Genomic DNA, 22,181 nt, shown 5'->3' on the forward strand with positions numbered 1-22,181 from the left:
ATGCCAAAATCCACAGCTAGGCACTTTGCAAAAAACAACTCTGTTCTCTTTGGGAAAATGTGATGTTTCCAGATTTTGTTTTGGGGCATTCATTGTCGCGGGCATTAGGTCTACTCACAGAAGTGAGGTACAATTTTTATAGGGGTACTTGGGGGAACGCTGGGTGGATGGAAATTTGTGGCTCCTCTAAAATTCCAGAACTTTCTGTCACCGAAATGTGAGGAAAATGATTTTTTTAGCCAAATGTTGAGGTTTGCCAAGGGCTCTGGGTAACAGAACCTAGTGAGAGCCCCTCAAGTCACCCCATCATGGACTCCGCTAGGTGTTTAGTTTAAAAAAATGCACAGGTTTGGTAGGTTTCCCTAGGTGCTGGCTGAGCTAGAGGCCAAAAATCCCCAGCTGGGCACTTTGCAAAAAACAGCTCTGTTTTTTTTGGGAAAATGTAATGTGTACACGTTGTGTTTTGGGGCATTTCCTGTCGCGGTTACTAAGCCTACCCACTCAACTGAGGTACATTTTTATCAGGAGACTTGGGGGAACGCTGGGTGGAAGGAAATTTGAGGCTCCTCTCAGATTCCAGACATTTCTGTCCCTGAATTGTGAGGAAAACGTGTTTTTTTAGCCAAATTTTGAGGTTTGCAAAGGATTCTAGGTAAATGGTCCTGGTGAGAGCCCCACAAATCACCCCATCCTGGACTCCCCTAGGTGTCTAGTTTCCAAAAATGCAGAGGTGTTGTTGGTTTCTCTAGGTGCCGGCTGAGCTAGAGGCCAAAATCCACAGCCAGGCACTTTGCAAAAAACAGCTCTGTTTTATTTTGGAAAATGTCATGTGTCCACATTGTGTTTTGGGGCATTTCATGTCACGGGCACTAGGTCTACTCACACAAGTGAGGTACTATTTTTATTGGGAGACTTGGGGGAACGCTGGGTGGAAGGAAATTTGGGCTCCTCTCAGATTCCAGAACTTTCTGTCACCGAAATGTGCGAAAAAGTGTTTGTTTTTTTAGCAAATTTTGAGGTTTGCAAATGATTCTGGGTAACAGAACCTGGTGAGAGCCCCACAAGTCACCCCATCCTGTATTCTCCTAGGTGTCTGTTTTTCAAAAATGCACAGGTTTGGTAGGTTTTCTTAGGTGCTGGCTCATCTAGAGGCTAAAATCCACAGCTAGGCACTTTGCGAAAAACAACTCTGTTTTCTTTGGGAAAATGTAATGTGTCCATGTTGTGTTTTGGGGCATTTCCAATCGCGACCACTAGGGCTACCCACACAAGTGAAGTAAAAGTTTTATCGGAAGACTTGGGGGAACGATGGGAGGAAGAAAATTTGGGCTCCTCTCGAATTCCATAACTTTCTGGCACCGAAATGTGAGGAAAAAGGGTTTTTTTTGCCAAATGTTGAGGTTTGCAAAGGATTCTGGGTAACAGAACCTGGTGAGAGCCCCACAAGTCATCCCATCTTGGATTACCCTAGGTCTCTGGTTTTCAAAAATGCACAGGTTTGATAGGTTTCCCTAGGTTCCGGCTGAGCTAGAGGCCAAAATCCCCAGCTAGGCACTTTGCAAAAAACAGTTCTGTTTTCTTTTGGAAAATGTGATGTGTCCACGTTGTGTTTTGGGGCATTTCATGTCACGGGCACTAGGTCTGCCCACACAAGTGAGGTACCATTTTTTTCGGGAGACTTGTGGGAACGCTGGGTGGAAGGAAATTTGTGGCTCCTCTCAGATTCTAGAACTTTGTGTCAATGAAATATGAGGAAAAAGGGTTTTTTGGCCAAATTTTGAGGTGTGCAAATCATTTTGGGTAACAGAACCTGGTGAGAGTCCCCCAAGTCACCCCATATTGGATTCTGCTAGGTGTCTAGTTTTAAAAAATGCCCAGGTTTGGTAGGTTTCCGTAGGTGCCGGCTGAGCTAGAGGCCAAAATCCACAGCTAGGCACTTTGCACAAAACAGCTCTGTTTTCTTTGGGAATATGTTATGTGTGCAGGTTGTGTTCTGGGGCATTTCATGCTGCAGGCAGTAGGTCTACTCACACAAATGAGGTACAATTTTTATCGGGAGTGCTGGGTGGATGGAAATTTCTGGCTTCTCTCAGATTCCTGAACTTTCTGTCACCCAAATATGAGGAAAAAGTGTTTTTTTGTCAAATTTCGAGGTTTGCAAATGATTCTGGGTAACAGAACCTTGTGGTATCGCCACAAGTCACCCCAACCTGGATTCCCTCTAGTGTCTAGTATTCAAAAGTGCACAGGTTTGGAAGGCTTTCCTAGTTGCCGGCTGAGCTAGATGCCAAAATCAACAGCTAGGCACTTTGCAAAAAACAACTCTGTTCTCTTTGGGAAAATGTGATGTTTCCAGATTTTGTTTTGGGGCATTCATTGTCGCGGGCATTAGGTCTACTCACAGAAGTGAGGTACAATTTTTATAGGGGTACTTGGGGGAACGCTGGGTGGATGGAAATTTGTGGCTCCTCTAAAATTCCAGAACTTTCTGTCACCGAAATGTGAGGAAAATGATTATTTTAGCCAAATGTTGAGGTTTGCCAAGGACTCTGGGTAACAGAACCTAGTGAGAGCCCCTCAAGTCACCCCATCATGGACTCCGCTAGGTGTTTAGTTTAAAAAAATGCACAGGTTTGGTAGGTTTCCCTAGGTGCTGGCTGAGCTAGAGGCCAAAAATCCCCAGCTGGGCACTTTGCAAAAAACAGCTCTGTTTTTTTTGGGAAAATGTAATGTGTACACGTTGTGTTTTGGGGCATTTCCTGTTGCGGTTACTAAGCCTACCCACTCAACTGAGGTACATTTTTATCAGGAGACTTGGGGGAACGCTGGGTGGAAGGAAATTTGAGGCTCCTCTCAGATTCCAGACCTTTCTGTCCCTGAATTTTGAGGAAAAAGTGTTTTTTTAGCCAAATTTTGAGGTTTGCAAAGGATTCTAGGTAAATGGTCCTGGTGAGAGCCCCACAAATCACCCCATCCTGGACTCCCCTAGGTGTCTAGTTTCCAAAAATGCAGAGGTGTTGTTGGTTTCTCTAGGTGCCGGCTGAGCTAGAGGCCAAAATCCACAGCCAGGCACTTTGCAAAAAACAGCTCTGTTTTATTTTGGAAAATGTCATGTGTCCACATTGTGTTTTGGGGCATTTCATGTCACGGGCACTAGGTCTACTCACACAAGTGAGGTACTTTTTTTATTGGGAGACTTGGGGGAACGCTGGGTGGAAGGAAATTTGGGCTCCTCTCAGATTCCAGAACTTTCTGTCACCGAAATGTGCGAAAAAGTGTTTGTTTTTTTAGCAAATTTTGAGGTTTGCAAATGATTCTGGGTAACAGAACCTGGTGAGAGCCCCACAAGTCACCCCATCCTGTATTCTCCTAGGTGTCTGTTTTTCAAAAATGCACAGGTTTGGTAGGTTTTCTTAGGTGCTGGCTCATCTAGAGGCTAAAATCCACAGCTAGGCACTTTGCGAAAAACAACTCTGTTTTCTTTGGGAAAATGTAATGTGTCCATGTTGTGTTTTGGGGCATTTCCAATCGCGACCACTAGGGCTACCCACACAAGTGAAGTAAAAGTTTTATCGGAAGACTTGGGGGAACGATGGGAGGAAGAAAATTTGGGCTCCTCTCGAATTCCATAACTTTCTGGCACCGAAATGTGAGGAAAAAGGGTTTTTTTTTGCCAAATGTTGAGGTTTGCAAAGGATTCTGGGTAACAGAACCTGGTGAGAGCCCCACAAGTCATCCCATCTTGGATTACCCTAGGTCTCTGGTTTTCAAAAATGCACAGGTTTGATAGGTTTCCCTAGGTTCCGGCTGAGCTAGAGGCCAAAATCCCCAGCTAGGCACTTTGCAAAAAACAGCTCTGTTTTCTTTTGGAAAATGTGATGTGTCCACGTTGTGTTTTGGGGCATTTCATGTCGCGGGCACTAGGTCTACCCACACAAGTGAGGTACCATTTTTATCGGGGGACTTGGGGAACGCTGGGTGGATGGAAATTTGTGGCTCCTCTCAGATTCCAGAACTTTCAGTCACCGAAATGTGAGGAAAAAGAGTTTTTTTTGGCCATATTTTGAGGTTTGCAAAGGATTCTGGCTAACAGGACCTGGTGAGAGCCCCACAAGTCACCCATCCTAGATTCCCCTAGGTGTCTAGTTTAAAAAAATGCACAGGTTTGGTAGGTTTCCCTATGTGCCGGCTGAGATAGAGGCCAAAATCCCCAGCTAGGCACTTTGCAAAAAACAGCTCTGTTTTCTTTGGGAAAATGTGATGTGTCCACGTTGTGTTTTGGGGCATTTCATGTCGCGGGCAGTAGGTCTGCTCACACAAGTGAGGTACCATTTTTATCGGGGGACTTGGGGAACGCTGGGTGGATGGAAATTTCTGGCTCCTCTCAGATTCCAGAACTTTCAGTCACCGAAATGTGAGGAAAAAGTGTTTTTTTTGGCCATATTTTGAGGTTTGCAAAGGATTCTGGCTAACAGGACCTGGTGAGAGCCCCACAAGTCACCCATCCTAGATTCCCCTAGGTGTCTAGTTTTAAAAAATGCACAGGTTTGGTAGGTTTCCCTATGTGCCGGCTGAGATAGAGGCCAAAATCCCCAGCTAGGCACTTTGCAAAAAACAGCTCTGTTTTCTTTGGGAAAATGTGATGTGTCTACGTTGTGTTTTGGGGCATTTCATGTCGCGGGCACTATGTCTGCTCACACAAGTGAGGTACCATTTTTATCGGGGGACTTGGGGAACGCTGTGTGGATGGACATTTCTGGCTCCTCTCAGATTCCAGAACTTTCAGTCACCGAAATGTGAGGAAAAAGTGTTTTTTTTGGCCAAATTTTGAGGTTTGCAAAGGATTCTGGCTAACAGGACCTGGTGAGAGCCCCACAAGTCACCCCATCCTAGATTCCCCTAGGTTTCTAGTTTAAAAAAATGCACATGTTTGGTAGGTTTCCCTATGTGCCGGCTCAGATAGAGGCCAAAATCCCCAGCTAGGCACTTTGCAAAAAACAGCTCTGTTTTCTTTTGGAAAATGTGATTTGTCCACTATGTGTTTTGGGGCATTTCCTTTCGCGGGCACTGGGCCTACCCACACAAGTGAGGTACCATTTTCATCAGGAGACGTGTGGGAATGCTGGGTGGAAGTAAATTTGTGGCTCCTCTCAGATTCCATAACTGTCTGTCACCGAAATGCGAGGAAAAAGTGTTCTTTGGGCCAAATTTTGAGGTTTGCAAAGGATTCTGGGTAACAGAACCTGGTAAGAGCCCCACAAGTCAACCCATTTTGGATTCCCTTAGGTGTCTAGCTTTAAAAAAAACACTGGTTTGGTAGGTTTCCTTAGGTTCCGGCTGATGTACAGGCGAAAATCCACAGCTGGGCTGTTTGCAAGAAACGGCTCAGTTTTTTTAGCGAAAATATGATGTGTCCACATTATGTTTTGGGGCATTTCCTGTCGCTTGCACTAGGTCTACCCACACAAGTGAGGTACCATTTTTATCGGGAGACTTCCTGGAACGCTGGGTAGAAGGAAATTTGTGGCTCCTCTCGGATTCCAGGACTTTCTGTCAATTAAATTTGAGGAAAACATTTTTTGGGGCCAAATGTTGAGGTTTGCAAAGCATTCTGGGTAACAGAACCTGGTGAGAGCCCCACAAGTCACCCCATATTAGATTCTCCTACGTGTATAGTATTAAAAAATGCACAGGTTTGGTAGCTTTCCCTAGGTGCCGGCTGAGCTAGAGGCCAAAAATCCCCAGCTGGGCACTTTGCAAAAAACATCTCTGTTTTCTTTGGGAAAATGTGATGTGTCCACGTTGTGTTTTGGGGCATTTCCTGTCGCGGTTACTAAGCCTACCCACTCAAGTGAGGTACATTTTTATCAGGAGACTTGGGGGAACGCTGGGTGGAAGGACATTTGTGGCTCCTCTCAGATTCCAGACCTTTCTGTCCCTGAATTGTGAGGAAAAAGTGTTTTTTTATAGGTTTACAAAGGATTCTAGATAAATGTTCCTGGTGAGAGCCCCACAAATCACCCCATCCTGGACTCTCCTAGGTGTCTAGTTTCCAAAAATGCAGAGGTGTTGTAGGTTTCTCTAGGTGCCGGCTGAGCTAGAGGCCAAAATCCACAGCTAGGCACTTTCCAAAAAACAGCTCTGTTTTCTTTTGGAAAATGTCATGTGTCCACATTGTGTTTTGAGGCAGTTTATGTCACGGGCACTAGGTCTACTCACACAAGTGAGGTACTATTTTTATTGGGAGACTTGGGGGAACACTGGGTGGAAGGAAATTTGGGCTCCTCTCAGATTCCAGAACTTTCTGTCACCGAAATGTGCGAAAAAGTGTTTGTTTTTTTAGCAAATTTTGAGGTTTGCAAATGATTCTGGGTAACAGAACCTGGTGAGAGACCCACAAGTCACCCCATCCTGTATTCCCCTAGGTGTTTGTTTTTAAAAAATGCACAGGTTTGGTAGGTTTCCTTAGGTGCTGGCTCAGCTAGAGGCTAAAATCCACAGCTAGGCACTTTGCAAAAAACAACTCTGTTTTCTTTGGTAGAATGTAATGTGTCCACGTTGTGTTTTGGGGCATTTCCTATCGCGACCACTAGGCCTACCCACACAAGTGAGGTACCATTTTTATCGGGGGACTTGGGGCACGCTGGGTGGATGGAAATTTGTGGCTCCTCTCAGATTCCAGAACTTTCAGTCACCGAAATGTGAGGAAAAAGTGTTTTTTGGCCAAATTTTGAGGTTTGCAAAGGATTCTGGCTAACAGGACCTGGTGAGAGCCCCACAAGTCACGCCATCCTAGATTCCCCTAGATGTCTAGTTTTAAAAAATGCACAGGTTTGGTAGGTTTCCCTATGTGCCGGCTGGGATAGAGACCAAAATCCCTAGCTAGACACTTTGCAAAAAACAGCTTTGTTTTCTTTGGGAAAATGTGATGTGTCCACGTTGCGTTTTGGGGCATTTCATGTCGTGGGCACTAGGTCTGCTCACACAAGTGAGATACCATTTTTATCGGGGGACTTGGGGAATGCTGGGTGGATGGAGATTTGTGGCTCCTCTCAGATTCCAGAACTTTCAGTCACCGTAATGTGAGGAAAAAGTGGGTTTTTTTGGCCAGATTTTGAGGTTTGCAAAGGATTCTGTGTAACAGAACCTGGTGAGAGCCCCACAAGTCACCCCATATTAGATTCTCCTAGGTGTATAGTATTCAAAAATGCAAAGGTTTGGTAGGTTTCCGTAGGTGCTGGCTGAGCTAGAGGCGAAAATACCCAGCTAGGCACTTTGCAAAAAACAGCTCTGTTTTCTCTTGGTAAAATGTGACGTGTCCACTTCATGTTTTTTCAGGGCATTTCCTGTTGTGGTTATTAGGCCTACCCACTCAAGGGAGGTACCATTTTTATCAGGAGACTTGGGGGAACGTTGGGTGGAAGGAAACTTGTGTCTCCTCTCAGATTCCAGAACTTTCTATCACCGAATTGTCAGAAAAAAGTTTTGTTTTAGCCAACTTTTTAGGTTTGCAAAGTATTCTGGGTACCAGAACCTGGTGAAAGCCCAACAAGTCACCCCATCCTGGATTCCCCTTGGTGTCTATTTTTCAAAAATTTACATGTTTTGTAGGTTTCCCTAGATGCTGGCTGAGCAAGAGGCCAAAATCCCCTGCTAGGCACTTTGCAAAAAACAACTCTGTTCTCTTTGGAAAAAATGTGATGTGTCCACGTTGCGTTTTGGGGCATTTCTTGTTGCTGGCACTAGGCCTACCCACACAAGTGAGGTACCATTTTTATCAGGAGAGCCCCACAAGTCACCCCATCCTAAATTCCACTAGGTGTCTAGTTTTCATAAATGCACAGGTTTGGTATGTTTCCTCAGGTGCCGGCTGAGCTTGCGGCCAAAATCCACAGCTAGGCACTTTGCAAAAAATAACTCTGTTTTCTTTGGGAAAATGTAATGTGTCCATGTTGTGTTTTGGGGCATTTCCTATCGTGGGCACTAAGCCTACCCACACAAGTGAGGTACCAGTTTTATCGGAAGACTTGGGGGAACACTGGGTGGAAGGAAATTTGTGGCTTCTGTCAGATTCCAGAATTTTCTGTCACTGAAATGTGAGGAATATTTTGTTTTTTGGCCAAATTGTGAGGTTTGCAAATGATTCTGGGTAACAGAAAGTGGTGAGAGCCCCACAAGTCAACCCATCCTGGATTCCCCTGAGTGTCTAGTTTTAAAAAATGCACAGGTTTGGTAGGTTTCCTTAAGTGCCGGCTGAGCTAGAGCTCAAAATCCATAGCAAGGCACTTTGCAAGAAACACTTCAGATTTCAATGTAAAAATGTGATGTGTCCATGTTGCATTTCCTGTCGCCGGCACTAGGCCTACCCACTCAAGTGAGGTACCATTTTTAGCGGGAGACTTGGGGGAACACAGAATAGAATAACAAGTTTTATTGCCCCTTGTCTTTCTCTGCATTTTTTCCTTCCAAATGTAAGACATTGTGTAAAAAAGACTTCTATTTGAGAAATGCACTGTAATTCACATGCTAATATGGGGCCCCCGAAATTCCGAGATGTGCAAATAACCACTGCTTCTCCACACCTTATCTTGTGTCCATATTAGAAATACAAAGGTTTCCTTGATTCCTATTTTTCAATCTTTATATTTCAGCAAATTAATAGCTCTATTCCCGGTATTCAATGAAAACCCATTGCAAGGTACAACTAATTTATTGGCTCTGGGTACCTAGAGTTTTTGATGAACCTACATGCCCTATATATCAATGCAACCAGAAGAGTTGCAGACGTAACGGTATATTAATTTTGAAACTGCGACATCGCAGAAAAAAGTTACAGATAAAACTTGGAGAAAAATGGCTTTTTTTACCTCAATTTCAATATGTTTGTTTTTCAGCTGTTATTTTCAGTAGAAATACCTTGTAGGATCTAAACAAATTACCCCTTGGTAAATTTAGAATTTTGTCTACTTTTTAGAAATGTTTAGCTTTACGGGATCCAGCATCGGTTTCATACCCATTTCTGTCACTAACTGAAAGGAGGCTAAAATGCACAAAATACAGTAAAAATGGGGTATGTCCCAGTAAAATTCCAAAATTGTGTTGAAAAATGTGTTTTTCTGATTCAAGTCTTCCTGTTCCTGAAAGCTGTGAAGATGGTGATCTTAGCACCACAAACCCTTTGTTGATGCCATTATCAGGGAAAAAAACTCAAGCCTTCTTCTGTAGCTCTTTTTTCCCATTTTGTTTAAAAAAACAAAGTTTTTACCGTTTTTTGGCTAATTTCTTGGTCTCCTCCAGGGGAACCCACAATCTCTGGGTACCTCTAAAATTCCTAGGATGTTGGAAAAAAAGGACACAAATTTGGCGTGTGTAGCTTATGTGGACAAAAAGTTATGAGGGCCTAAGTGCAAACTGCTCCAAAAAGCCAAAAAAAGACCTGGCACCTAAGGGGGGAAAATGCCTGCAGCGAAGGGGGTTAAAGGAGTAGGGAATTATGCCTGTGAGAAGAGAGGTATTTATGATGTCCATGATAGGTGTACGTGCTTGCAGAGATGGTGATTTAATAATAAAGAGGAAATCATCATCACTATAGAAGATTGTTTTTATAAAGTGCAGGATGGTTGTGTAGGATTGAACTATCGTGAGTACAGTTAGGGTGAAGTAGGCTAAACATAGGGGGAGTGGGTGCCTGGCTTGCCCACCACTCATCATATCAACCTGGGTCAACAGTCAATAAGGTATGTCGCTTCCAATAGACCATGAAAACACTCACATCTATGGGGTTCAGAGGCAGCAATAACAGTTTGCTCAAGAATTACCCTCTAATTCCTTATAGTGCCTTTGATTCCTTTTACCTGGACTACTTTGAACTACCACTTTATTCTTCAGAGGAGGATCCCATTGTCCTCTCTTGTCAATAGGCTGCTGCATCTGTATCTCTGTGTCTCCTAAGTTGATTGTTGTGCCAGTAGCACAGGTATCTCTGCCTTTTCCATGTATTGCTGTGACTTTCAAGATATCTTATCTTTCTTTTCATGATAAAAATGACTTTCTTGATCACACAGGAAATGAAGATAAAGCCTCCTACAATGTGACTAAGATGATAACTTCCAACTGGTTTACTTTTGACAACGCAACAAAACAAATTGCAGTTACACTTCTATCCACGCTGTTGACTCTTGAATCTATACGTAAGTAGCAAATTCCAAACAGTTTGCGGCTTGTCTAATTAGACTTAAAGAGGTCTGGATGTTAGTGGAGTTTGTTTAAATCTGTCTAGGATTTGCAAGTTGTTACTGCAAGTGAAAGGACAACAGTACAGCACTAAAATGGCACTGTGGAAATAAGCTATACTGCCATCTAGGCAAAACAACATGACTAATGCAAAAACAGTCAGTTTTTAATTATTTTACGAATACAAAATAGACTTTTTGCAACTGTATTTAAGTATTGCTGGTAGTTACCAGTAGGGTGAACCTTCACACTATTCTCATGAACGTGACTATGTAGGAAGCATTCCATGGGCAGCAGCCCAATCTCCAAGCAAAGTACCAATCTGAGGCTGTCTATCGAGTCCCGTTGCCACCAATCCATCCTGTCTGATTGCGTAAGCACTCATGTGGTGTGACATCACTGTGTGGCTTTATTAGGGTTCGTGCAGACCAACCCTACATTGCTATATTGAGTTCTGTGATTTGTGCCAGAATCACAGAGCTCAATATAGTATTCTCTTGAATTTGTTAAATACTCAGTGGCTTGCCTAGGTGGGTCCTGCACGGTAAGGACATTAAGTTTATGTTGGCTCATGTGGTGTCAGTGGTATTTATTCTACTCTGGTTTTCTCTCTTGTATTGGCCTCCACACTACTGTGATGCCCATACTAAGGCCCACAGTTACTAAACATTGGTGCAACACAACATAGCAAGGGAAGGTGGTGTTCTGTGTTGCATCAATGGAAGAGAGAGCAGAAATGTCCATAACTATTAAGATGTGGTGAGGTTTTGCTCTCTTATGGTGCTGGCACAATCCTCACTGCCTAGAGCCAACACAGGAACCATTGTGCCATGGAGCAAAAGTGCATCTGTTGTGGTCAGAATAATTTTTGTGCAGAAAGGAATACTTTCTTGCGTGACAACTATTCTTAGAAGCTTATTCCTCTTTGAATGTGTGCTGCAAAATGCAGCACACATGCAAAGTGGAAGTAAAAAGGAGAAATAAAAATAAAATCTTGGGTAGGGACACCATTTTAATGCAAACCCAGGTTTACGGATTACTGCTAGAAATTAGGTTATTCATTTGGGAGTGAGTTCCCCTATTAGTTTAATTAACCATATCTGTTTAGGTCATTAAACAATCCCACTAAAATCTCTGTTCAGTCCTGATATCAATAGAAAAAGCAGCAGGCAATTCTCCAGAGAAATGCTTGTTATCAACAAACTACCACCCACATCACCAAAGAAATCATGAATCCTCATAAAATTAGTTTCAAATCATACTAAACCATGAACCAATCATTTCCTATGTGATACTAACTCCCAAGGATTTAGCTATTTCCAAAATATTAGTTATCTTAATAATATACTCACTAATTAGCATGCTGTTATCACAAATGTACAACATTACAGGACCTTCAATACATGGCACACACCCCATTCTTCTCTGAATAAAATATCCAAAGCCATATGGTTTTAGATAACAATTGCAAGAATGGCAATCATTTCTTCATTAACTTTTGTTAATACACATGCATTAATAGCCAGTCGATCTACTAAGGTATACAACTTTCTTATCTTCATGTAATTCAAAGCCACAACATTAGTAGGAACCTACACATCAAATATATTCATAAGCCATGACCAAAACCATGTTTCACTCTTTTGAGACTCATTTAATTAATCTCATTAATTTCACTTTCACTCACATGACACAATCGTAGAAATACTAATGCTAAATAGCAGCAAGCTACTATGTTAAAATATTATCTTGTTACCGAATCCCTTTTTGCATTTGCACTTCGGTATTTGGAAGGGGCGTGTTTAGGGCATCCCTTCCAAATAAATGTTTGGTATGGTATGTATTAATGTTTTGCAACTGAATTCAGTCGCAAATCAGTAAATCGTTTCCACCAGTTTAACCTCCAAATAATTTTTTTGTCCCAAATGGCCTGACAAACAGAATCGGGCCACTTGCAACAGCGTAAATGCTTTTTTTTAATATACAGCATTCAAAATGTGATTTGGTAACTTGTTACCAAATAACATTTTGCATTTGTGATTCAGTATTTGGAAGGGGCACGTGTAGGGTGTCCCTTCCAAATATCGACTCAGTATGATCTGTATTACTATTTTGCGACTGAATTTGATTGCAAAACAGTACAACTTTACTACTGGTTTAAAACTGGTGGTAACCCTTTCCCTTTGAGAATGTAAATAATAATATTTTTGCTTTCTTCTGGTCCATTTCTTAAATACATCATCCCAGCTACTAAATACTTCTTGCTTGGTACTCTTACTCGTGTTGATTTTCTGGCTTCAAGCTTTTCAGTATCTATGTCATTCAGATTTATTTGTTTTTGCAAAGCTCTTCTTCCTTGTCTTAAACCATCAGACCAATCAACTTATTCCAAGCTTTCATCTTCAGGCAGATTCATTCCGTTTGCCTCATTTCTATTTTAATTGTTTCATGATCTGCACAACTTGCAACTGGAATTCCTTAAACTGCTCTTGTGCTTTTCAGAGTTCGATTTTGTAAAGTTTGATTTCTTCTTGTCTTTTGTTGTTGTTATGTTTGCCTTTTGTTGATCTTCATCTTCTTAAACTATTTTTCCTCCCTCTCTGGATTCATTTGGACAACTTGAGCACTCAACGGCATTATTTGCCACCAAGATTACTCGATAAGGACCCTGCCATTGAGGTTTTAAATATGGGTTTCTCTCATATTTCTTCACCACAACCCCACCCACTAGCCTATACATCCTGGCATCACTTGCTGAAAGTGGGAGATATAGGCCCTCATTGCAACCCTGCCGGACTATGTTAAAGCAGAGGTAATACTGCCAACAGGGCGGCAGAAAAAAAATTGAATTACGACCATGGCGGAAAGTGCAAAAATAGACAGCCACTTTAACACTCCGACCGCCACGGCGGTAGAAACAAACACCTCGGCAGTCACCGCCAACAGACAGGCGGAACACAAGGTTCCGCCCACTGTATTACAACACGCCTATCCGCCACCTTTTCGGGGGGTGGGGGTACCAACATCATCAAAAATATGGCGGTAACAAGACTTGGAAGGAAACCACTCACCTTTCGACAATTTATGAACAACCAGGACACCATGGAGCCCGAACTACAGGTGCTGCCCATGCTGCTCTACCTTCTCTTGTATCAGGACCAGCAAAAACGGCGGCGACGACCACGGTGAGTACTGCACCTAGCACACAGGGGAGGGTGGAGGGAAAAGAGAGTGACACACACATGCAACACACCCACCCTCACCCACAACCCCATGCACACAAATACATGCAGCAAAATTACATATACACCTGTCACCCCCTGGAAGAACGCAAGGACAAAAGGAAATGATTGTAACAAGTGTAATCAATTAAATATCAGATAGGCCAAAATCAAAAATCAGTATATACAAATATGTACACCAACTACACAAGTCCGGATATTAATGAAATCATTGTCCGTGGATCAGTGTCCCAAAATGCATGGGTGAAGCCCACACAAGATACCTGAATTGAAACTGATTGGTCCTGGGGAGTGCAAAGCCACAGTCTCTCAAGTCTCTCCAGTGGGTGGGTTGCCCACTGCTTTATCCTGGGGAGTGCAAAGCCACAGTCTCTCAAGTCTCTCCAGTGGGTGGTTTGCCCACTGCTTTATCCTAGGGAGTGCAAAGCCACAGTCTCTCAAGTCTCTCCAGTGGGTGGTTTGCCACCTGCTTTACCCTAGGGAGTGCAAAGCCACAGTCTCTCAAGTCTCTCAAGTGGGTGGTTTGCCCACTGCTTTATCCTGAGGAGTGCAAAGCAACAGTCTCTCAAGTCTATCAAGTGGGTGGTTTGCCCACTGCTTTATCCTGGGGAGTGCAAAGCCACAGTCTCTAAAGTGGATGCCTTTCTCCACTGGTTCTAGAGGGGGCTTTGTGCCCAGAGTGCTTCATCCTGCCAAGGACTGAGGTAGTGGATGTGAATCTCCAATGGTTCTGGAAGAGGCTTTGTGCCCAGAGTGCTTCAGCCTGCCAAGGACTGAGGTAGTGGATGTGAATCTCCAATGGTTCTGGAAGGGGCTTTGTGCCCAGAGTGCTTCATCCTTCCAAGGGCTTAGGTAGTGGATGTGAATCTCCATTGGTTCTGGAGGGGGCTTTGTGCCTAGAGTGCTGTGCCCAGAGTGCTTCATCCTGCCAAGGACTGAGGTAGTGGATGTGAATCTTCACTGGTTCTGGAGAAGGCTTGGTGCCCAGAGTGCTTCACATGCAGTGTGGCAGGTGCCTTTCCCTCACCTGGGTGTATGTGCCACGAGATTGCCTGCGAACAGGTAGCAGGATGCTCCATGGAAGCAGAGACACACTCCACCCTGCTGCAACTTCGCCTGCCACCTGCTGGTACAAACAGTGCTGGGAGTCATGCCTCATGTATGCTGGGCAGAGTCCAGGAAGTCTCCTGAAGCCTCGGACAGCTGACCACTGGGGATGATTGCCATGTCAGCTGTAGTGGCACTGGCTGAGCATGTTGTGGGGCTGATGGCGGTGGTTGTGGTGGTGTCTGTGGCAGAGGTGCTGGCAGTGATGCATGTGTTTGCACCTGTTGAGGGACACAGCAGGACGGCTCCTGCAGCCTTGGACTGCTGCCCACTGGGGATGATGCTGGGGACTGTTGGTGAGGCAGCAGACGTGCAGGTGGCAGTGCTGGTGGAGGTGATGGTGGCGCTGCTGGTGGCGGTGCAGGTGGCGGTGTCCACCGCCGTACAGGTTGGTGTTGTGGTTGACAGAAGGGGTGACTCTGGTCCCTCAGCCAGAGCCTCCGTGCCCTGTCCAAACCTGCTCTTTGGCTTGTGTCCCTTCCTCACCTTTGATGCCACTGCTGGTACCTTGCCACTGTCCCCTTTTGGCTTGGAGGAGCCCTTGCTTGCTGGTAGGCGTGTCTTCTCCCTCCGGCATGTGGGCACCTTCTTCCCCTTGGCAGGTGGTGGAATGGCCTTCTCCTCGGCCCCACTAGGTGGCACACTGGCAGCCATGATGGGTGGCGCCCACGATGTGACCAGACTTGCTGAGACCACTGTGCTGGAGGATTTGGTGGCTGAGGTGCTGTGCTGGGATTTGGACAGCCTGGCCCTAGGGAAAGGACGGGGGGAGGTGTATGGAAGAGGTCAATGCTAGCCAGGAAAAGTTTCTTAGACATACTGGGACGGGAAGATGGAGGGGCTTTGGGAGTGGAGGAAGTGGTAGTGGTTGTAGGAGGTGTACATATGCTGAATTTGGGTAAAGGTGCATGGGCCGGAGACTGTTGTGAGGTGGATGGCTGTTGGGTGGGTGTGTGCCTGCATTTGTGTAGTTTGGGAGGAGGGCTCACAGACACACTGGGAGAGGACACAGGGGATGTGTGAATGGTAGTGGGGGTGGTGAGTACACGTGAGCGGTGTGTGGTGATGGGCGTGCTGGTGATGGAGGTAGTGGATGAAGATGGAGTGCATGCAGGTGTGAGTGGAGTCGAGACAGGGAGGGAGGAGGAGGACCTGGAGGAGGGGGACATAGTGGAGGCAGTGGATGTTGGTCTGTCTGCATGGGGATGGTGCTTGTGTGAGTGCCGGTGGGGGGTGTGGTGCTTATGTTTGCCAGGTCCACTCTTGTGTGTTGATGAGTGTGCAGGTACAGGGGATTGGTCTGGGTGGAGGAAGTTGGAGGGGGGAGGCTGGACACAGGGACAATGGCTGCCATCAGTGCTGAGGCCAGAGCCTGAAATGCTCTCTGTTGGGCCGCCTGGCCAGAATGAATGCCCTACAGGTATGCATTTGTTTGCTGCAAATGCCTCTCAACACCCTGGATGGCATTCAAAATGGTAGATTGCCCAACAGTGAGGGATCTCAGGAGGTCAATAGCCTCCTCACTGAGGGCAGCAGGGCTGACTGGGGCAGGGGCTGAGGTGCCTGGTGTGAAGGAGATGCCCACCCTCCTGGGTGAGCGGGCACGGGAAACTCGATGAGGGGCTGTTGGGAGGGCGGTGCTGGTAGGGGGGTGGCAGCTGTACCCGTTGATGCGGTGGGCACAGAGGTGCCCGCCAACACAAGGGAGCTCCCATCAGAGGAAGAGTCACTGTCGCTGGTGTCTGCTCCTGTCCCTGTCGTGGAGCTCCCCTCGCCCTCCGTCCCACTGGTGCCTTCTTACTCAGTTACTGCTCTCTCCAGGGCCATGTGGGATGCAGCTCCGTCCTGCTCCGGTGCCACTGCTCCGCCACCAGATTATGCTAATGCATGCAAGGACAGGGTGACAAAACAAAAGGGGGGGGAGACAGAGGAGACACATGGTCAATGCCTGCAGCACCACTACTCTTGGCGGGCACAACACACAGGGAGCAGCCCTATGCACCAAGCCATGCACTGACAGGGCAGGGGAAAAGCACATGCCCATGAGGGACTCTGCCTAGACCCATCTGATGCACAGCTGGAGGCCATAGGAGCCTGACTAGCTGTAGAGGGCAATTACCACCTTTGGGGTTGGACAGGGAATGAGGCTGCAAATCAATGGATCTACCTTTGCGCGTCTGCCCTGGCCTAGGGGAACCCAGAGCCCACCTCCCCCACCCAGACACCTTGTAATGCGCTCAGAGACAGCTGAATGAGAGTGTACTCACCCCTTTGTGGCTGGTGTGATGCCCTCAAGTGCCCATCCAACTCCGGATATACCACCGCCAGGATCCGGTACATTTGGGGGGTCATGGTGCGACGGGCACCCCTTCCACGTTGGGAGGCCATCCCCAGCTGGGCCTCTGCCATCTTCTTGGTCCAGCGGCGCAGGTCCTCCCATCTTTTCCAGCAGTGGGTGCTCCGTCGATGGTAGCCCCCCAGGGTCCGTACTTCCTTGGCAATAGCACAACAAATCCTCTTCTTCTGGTGGGCGCTGACCTAGAGGAAAATTGCAGTTATAATGGATGTTACTCTCCCGCACAGTTCTTCTCACACATTGCCCACAAACCTCCCACCCTGGCCAAGACATACAAACACACACCATCCTCACATGCTGGCCTGTCCTCCCCCCGTCTTCTCCATCCACGACACTCCATATAATCATGTGCCATGCACACAGTTTACTCAACTGTTTTTCTGGAGGACCGTACAGTTGCGTGTTCTGCGGAGGAACCCATCCACCTGTTTCTCCAACTCCTCTGCAGTGAAGGCAGGGGCCCTTTCCCCAGACCCTATAGCCATTGTTGCTTCCAGACACAGGTCACAGCAGCACTTGCAGTGTAGGACATCTCCTGTTGAAGGTCAGGTATCAAGTGAGGGAACAGACAGAAAATGGAGGTCACATCCACGGTGATGCTTACCGTCACCGCCGGCGTACATCGTCATTGGCTCCTGGAACCCATAGGGCCCAATGATAACCAATGCTGGATTGCGCCACAGTTTTCGACCGCCTACTGCGACAGTGTACAACGCCTGCGCAGTTACATCATTTCCCCTTGTCCCACCGTACATGTCAAGCAGCCGATATTTCAGGGGGCCACATGGCAGGCCAAATAACTGTGTCACACCTATTTAGGCCAGGAATATCGACAGACAAAGGCACATAGAGAAATGTTAACTTTAGTGCTAAACAGCCTTGTGAAACCTATGTGTTGTATGAACCTCTGCTCACCGTTCTCCTTCATAGGGCACGTCCGCTGGGGCAGGTAATGAGATGGCGGCATCCTCCGGTGTACAGACTGCAGGTGGACCTGTCAACAATGGAAGACAGACACCTAATTATCACTCACAGACTTGATCGTGCAACAATCCAGGAACTGTGTGCCCAGTTGAAGCCTGACCTGATGTCAGCTATCCGCCATCCCACAGGAATCCCCCCTCTAGTGCAGCTCCTGTCAGCACTCCATTTCCTGGCCAATGGGTCTTTTCAAACAACAGTAGCCATGGCATCAGGGATGTCCCAGCTAATGTTCTCTAACGTGTTGTTCAGAGTTGTATCTGCCCTGCTGAAACACCTGCGCAGCTACATCGTTTTCCCTCAGGTGGAGGATTTGCCCACAGTGAAAGGTGACTTCTAGGCCCTGGACATATCCCCAACATCATTGGTGCCATTGATGGTACACATGTGGCATTTGTTCCCCCTCTGCAGGAATGAACAGGAGTACAGAAACCGGAAAAGCTACCATTTGATGAATTTGCAGATGGTGTGTTTGGCAGACCAGTACATCTCCCACGTGAATGCCACGTATCCTGGCTCAGTGCATGATGCTTAATTTTGAGGAATAGCAGCATCCCTTATGTGATGGGGCAACTCCAGAGGCACCGTGTGTGGCTAATAGGTGAGCCTAAATTCTCCACACATTTTTATTAGCTGTCTGGATATGGGAGATTCCCTAATGTTTGGAGGATGTCTAAGTGTTGTCCATCGTTATTTACAGGTGACTCTGGTTACCCCAACCTGACATGGCTACTGACCCCAGTGAGGAATCCCAGGACAAAGGCAGAGGAACGCTACAATGAGGCACATGGGCGAACTAGGAGGATAATAGAGCACACCTTCGGCCTCCTGAAGGCCAGATTCCGGTGCCTCCATTTGACAGGTGGCTCCCTATACTACTCACCGAAGAAGGTGTGCCAGATCATCGTGGCCTGCTATATGTTGCACAACCTGGCTTTGCAATCCCAGGTGCCTTTTCTGCAGGAGGATGGGCCTGATGGTGGTCTTGTGGCAGCTGTGGAGCCTGTGGACAGTGAAGAAGAGGAGGCAGAAGAAGAAGATGTAGAAAACTGAAACAACGTCATCATGCAATACTTCCAGTGAGACACAGGTAAGAGGATGGCACTGCTTCCCACATCTCATACTATTGTAGGACCTAGCATTAGTCTCCCGTTTTCACTCTGTGAATGGACTCTGACTTGTCACTTTGGCTTTCCATTTCACAGATCTGGGTCCCAATTTGTGTCCTGTGCTATGTTTACTCCTGTCCTACAGCTGTGTAACATTGGTATGTGAACAAGTACATTGACATTGCAATATTTCAGAGATGTTGCAATTACACATTTGTGAAAGCACAGACTCACTCCAGATTGTTTGGTGATTAAAGGGTGTTTATTTCAGTGCTAATAAGTGGAGAGGGGTGTGAAATGGGCTGGGGTGATGGTGGAGAAATATCAGTGGCAGAGTCCAGTTTCTTGGTCTCAAATGTGCATTGTCCAATGGGGCATAGGAAGGGGAGCAATGGCAGTTTAAGGTGGACAGGGTGAAAAAGTGGGACATAAAGTTAACATTCAGGAGGGTCGTATTTCCTGGTGGGGGTCTTGGCAATGTTCTCTGTCTTGTTCCTGGATCTCAGGGACCGTTTGTGGGGTGGTTCTCCTTCTGCATGGGGTGGGTTGATGGTGGCCTGTTGGTCCTGTGGCGGTGCCTGCTGTCCACTTGCGCCGGCGGGGGTGGAGGGCTGTTCATCGTCCAGGCTAGTGTCAGGGGCCCGTTTGTGTCCCACTGTGTCCCTCATGGTGTTGACAAGGTCTGCTAGCACCCCTGCAATGGTGACCAGGGTTGTGTTAATGGGCTTCAAGTCCTCCCTGATCCCCAGGTAGTGTTCCTCCTGCAGCTGCTGGGTCTCCTGAAACTTGGCCAGTACCATGCCCATGGTCTCCTGGGAATGGTGGTATGCTCCCATGATGTTGGAGAGTGCCTCGTGGAGAGTGGGTTCCCTGGGCCTGTCCTCCCCATTTCGCACAGCAGTCCTCCCAGCTTCTCTGTCATCCTGTGCCTCTGTCCCCTGAACAGTGTGCCCCCTGCCACTGACCCCAGGTCCCTGATTGTCTTGGGTTAGTGGGTTTGCCTGGGTTCCCTGTAGTGGTGGACACACTGCTGATTTACGTGTCCTGGGAACAGAGGGATGGGCCCACTGGGTGGGTGTTGTGCTGGTATTTCCTTAGGGGGGAGGGTCTGTAGTGGCGAGTGACAGTGGCAGGGGAACCAACTGTCCAGAGGTCCCTGATGGGCCGGGCTGGTCATCTTGATCCAGGCATGCAGAGCTGCTGTAATCACTGTGGGCCTCTTCTGTGGGGGGACTGGATATGTCTGGCACCTCCTGTCTGGTGACAAAGAGTACAGGTCCTTTGAGGTGTAAATCCATAGTTTTAGTATCTGTGTGTGCCATCTTGTGCATTGGGTAAGGTACCCTCTACTCCTGTGCTTGCATGATTGTGTTTGCTCTTTTGTGATAGTTGGTTTGGGGTCTGTGTGGGTATCTGTGCTGGACATGCCTTGGTGTGGTGGTCCATGCATAGGTGTTGCATGCAGGGCCTTGGTGTTGAGATGTGTGGCTTGTGATAGTGGGACATATCTGAGATGATGGAGTGATGGGAGTGAGGTTAAGGGTGGGGGTATGTATTGGCATGCAGGTGGGTTATGAGGACATGGTAATAAAGATATGACTTACCAGAGTCCAGTCCTCCTGCTACTCCTGTGAGGCCCTCAGGATGCAGTATTGCCAAGACTTGCTCCTCCCATGTTTTTAGTTGTGGGGGAGGAGGTGGGGGTCCACCGCCAGTCATATGTAGAGCAATCTGGTGTCTTGAAACCACGGAACGCACCTTCCCCTGTAGGTCGTTCCACCTCTTCCTGATGTCATCTTGTGTTCTTGGATGCTGTCCCACTGCGTTAACCCTGTTCACAATTATCGCCATAGCTCCATCTTCCTAGCAATGGAGGTGTGCTGCACCTGTGATCCGAAAAGCTGTGGCTCTACCCTAATGATTTCCTCCACCATGACCATGATCTCCTCCTCTGAAAACCTGGGGTGTTTTTGATGTGCCATGATGTGGCGTGGGTGATGTGTGAGGTGCTGTCTGTTGTGATGTGTGGGGGGATGTGTTGGTGTATGTTGTTTGAGGTGCGTGGATGTTGTATGGGTGATGGTGTTGTGTGCCTGAAGATGCTGGTATTGTGTTTGCTAATCCCCCTCTCTCTGCTTCTTCCAAAATATTTGTTGTAAGGGTTTGTGGATAATGTGGGTGTGTGTTTTATAGTGTTGTGGGTGTGTGGGTGTGGTGTGTGTGTATTTATCAGGTGTGTGTATTTTGAATTGTCTAATGTGTGAGAAAGTAGCCTCTTTCTGGCCTTGTTACCCCCACTTTTGGCCTGTTTGTGAGTATATGTCAGGGTGTTTTCACTGTCTCACTAGGATCCTGCTAGCCAGGGCCCAGTGCTCATAGTGAAAACCCTATGTTGTCAGTATGTTTGTTATGTGTCACTGGGACCCCAGTGCTCATCAGTTTGTGGCCTATATGTGTTCCCTGTGTGATGCCTAACTGTCTCACTGAGGCTCTGCTAATCAGAACCTCAGTGGTTATGCTCTCTCTTTACTTCCAAATGTGTCACTAACAGGCTAGTGACTAAATTTACCAATTCACATTGGCACACTGGTACACCCATATAATCCCCTAGTATATGGTACTGAGGTACCCAGGGTATTGGGGTTCCAGGAGATCCCTATGGGCTGCAGCATTTCTTTTGCCACCCATAGGGAGCTCCGACAATTCTTACACAGGCCTGCCACTGCAGCCTGCGTGAAATAACGTCCACGTTATTTCACAGCCATTTACCACTGCACTTAAATAACTTATAAATCACCTATATGTCTAACCTTCACCTGGTGAAGGTTGGGTGCAAAGTTACTTAGTGTGTGGGCACCCTGGCACTAGCCAAGGTGCCACCACATCGTTCAGGGCAAATTCCCCGGACTTTGTGAGTGCGGGGGCACCATTACACGTGTGCACTGTACATAGGTCACTACCTATGTATAACGTCACAATGGTAACTCCGAACATGGCCATGTAACATATCTAAGATCATGGAATTGTCCCCCCAATGCCATTCTGGCATTGGGGGGACAATTCCATGATCCCCCGGGTCTCTACCATAGTACCCGGGTACTGCCAAACTGCCTTTCTGGGGTCTCCACTGCAGCTGCTGCTGCTGCCAACCCC

General features: G+C 46.8%; 1 protein-coding gene across 2 annotated transcripts in view; it reads left to right on the plus strand.

The window, feature by feature from the left end:
• LOC138246151 (cytosolic phospholipase A2 gamma-like) overlaps positions 1-22,181 on the plus strand; it is a 643,618-nt gene that overhangs the window by 350,771 nt on the left and 270,666 nt on the right. For both annotated transcript variants that reach the window (XM_069200429.1, XM_069200431.1), the window contains exon 11: positions 10,065-10,190. In XM_069200429.1, the coding sequence (XP_069056530.1) occupies positions 10,065-10,190 (126 nt within the window). The remainder of the gene's footprint in view (positions 1-10,064; positions 10,191-22,181) is intronic.

The sequence above is a fragment of the Pleurodeles waltl genome, chromosome 7, assembly GCF_031143425.1.
Source record: "Pleurodeles waltl isolate 20211129_DDA chromosome 7, aPleWal1.hap1.20221129, whole genome shotgun sequence".
In the NCBI taxonomy this organism is placed as follows: domain Eukaryota; kingdom Metazoa; phylum Chordata; class Amphibia; order Caudata; family Salamandridae; genus Pleurodeles; species Pleurodeles waltl.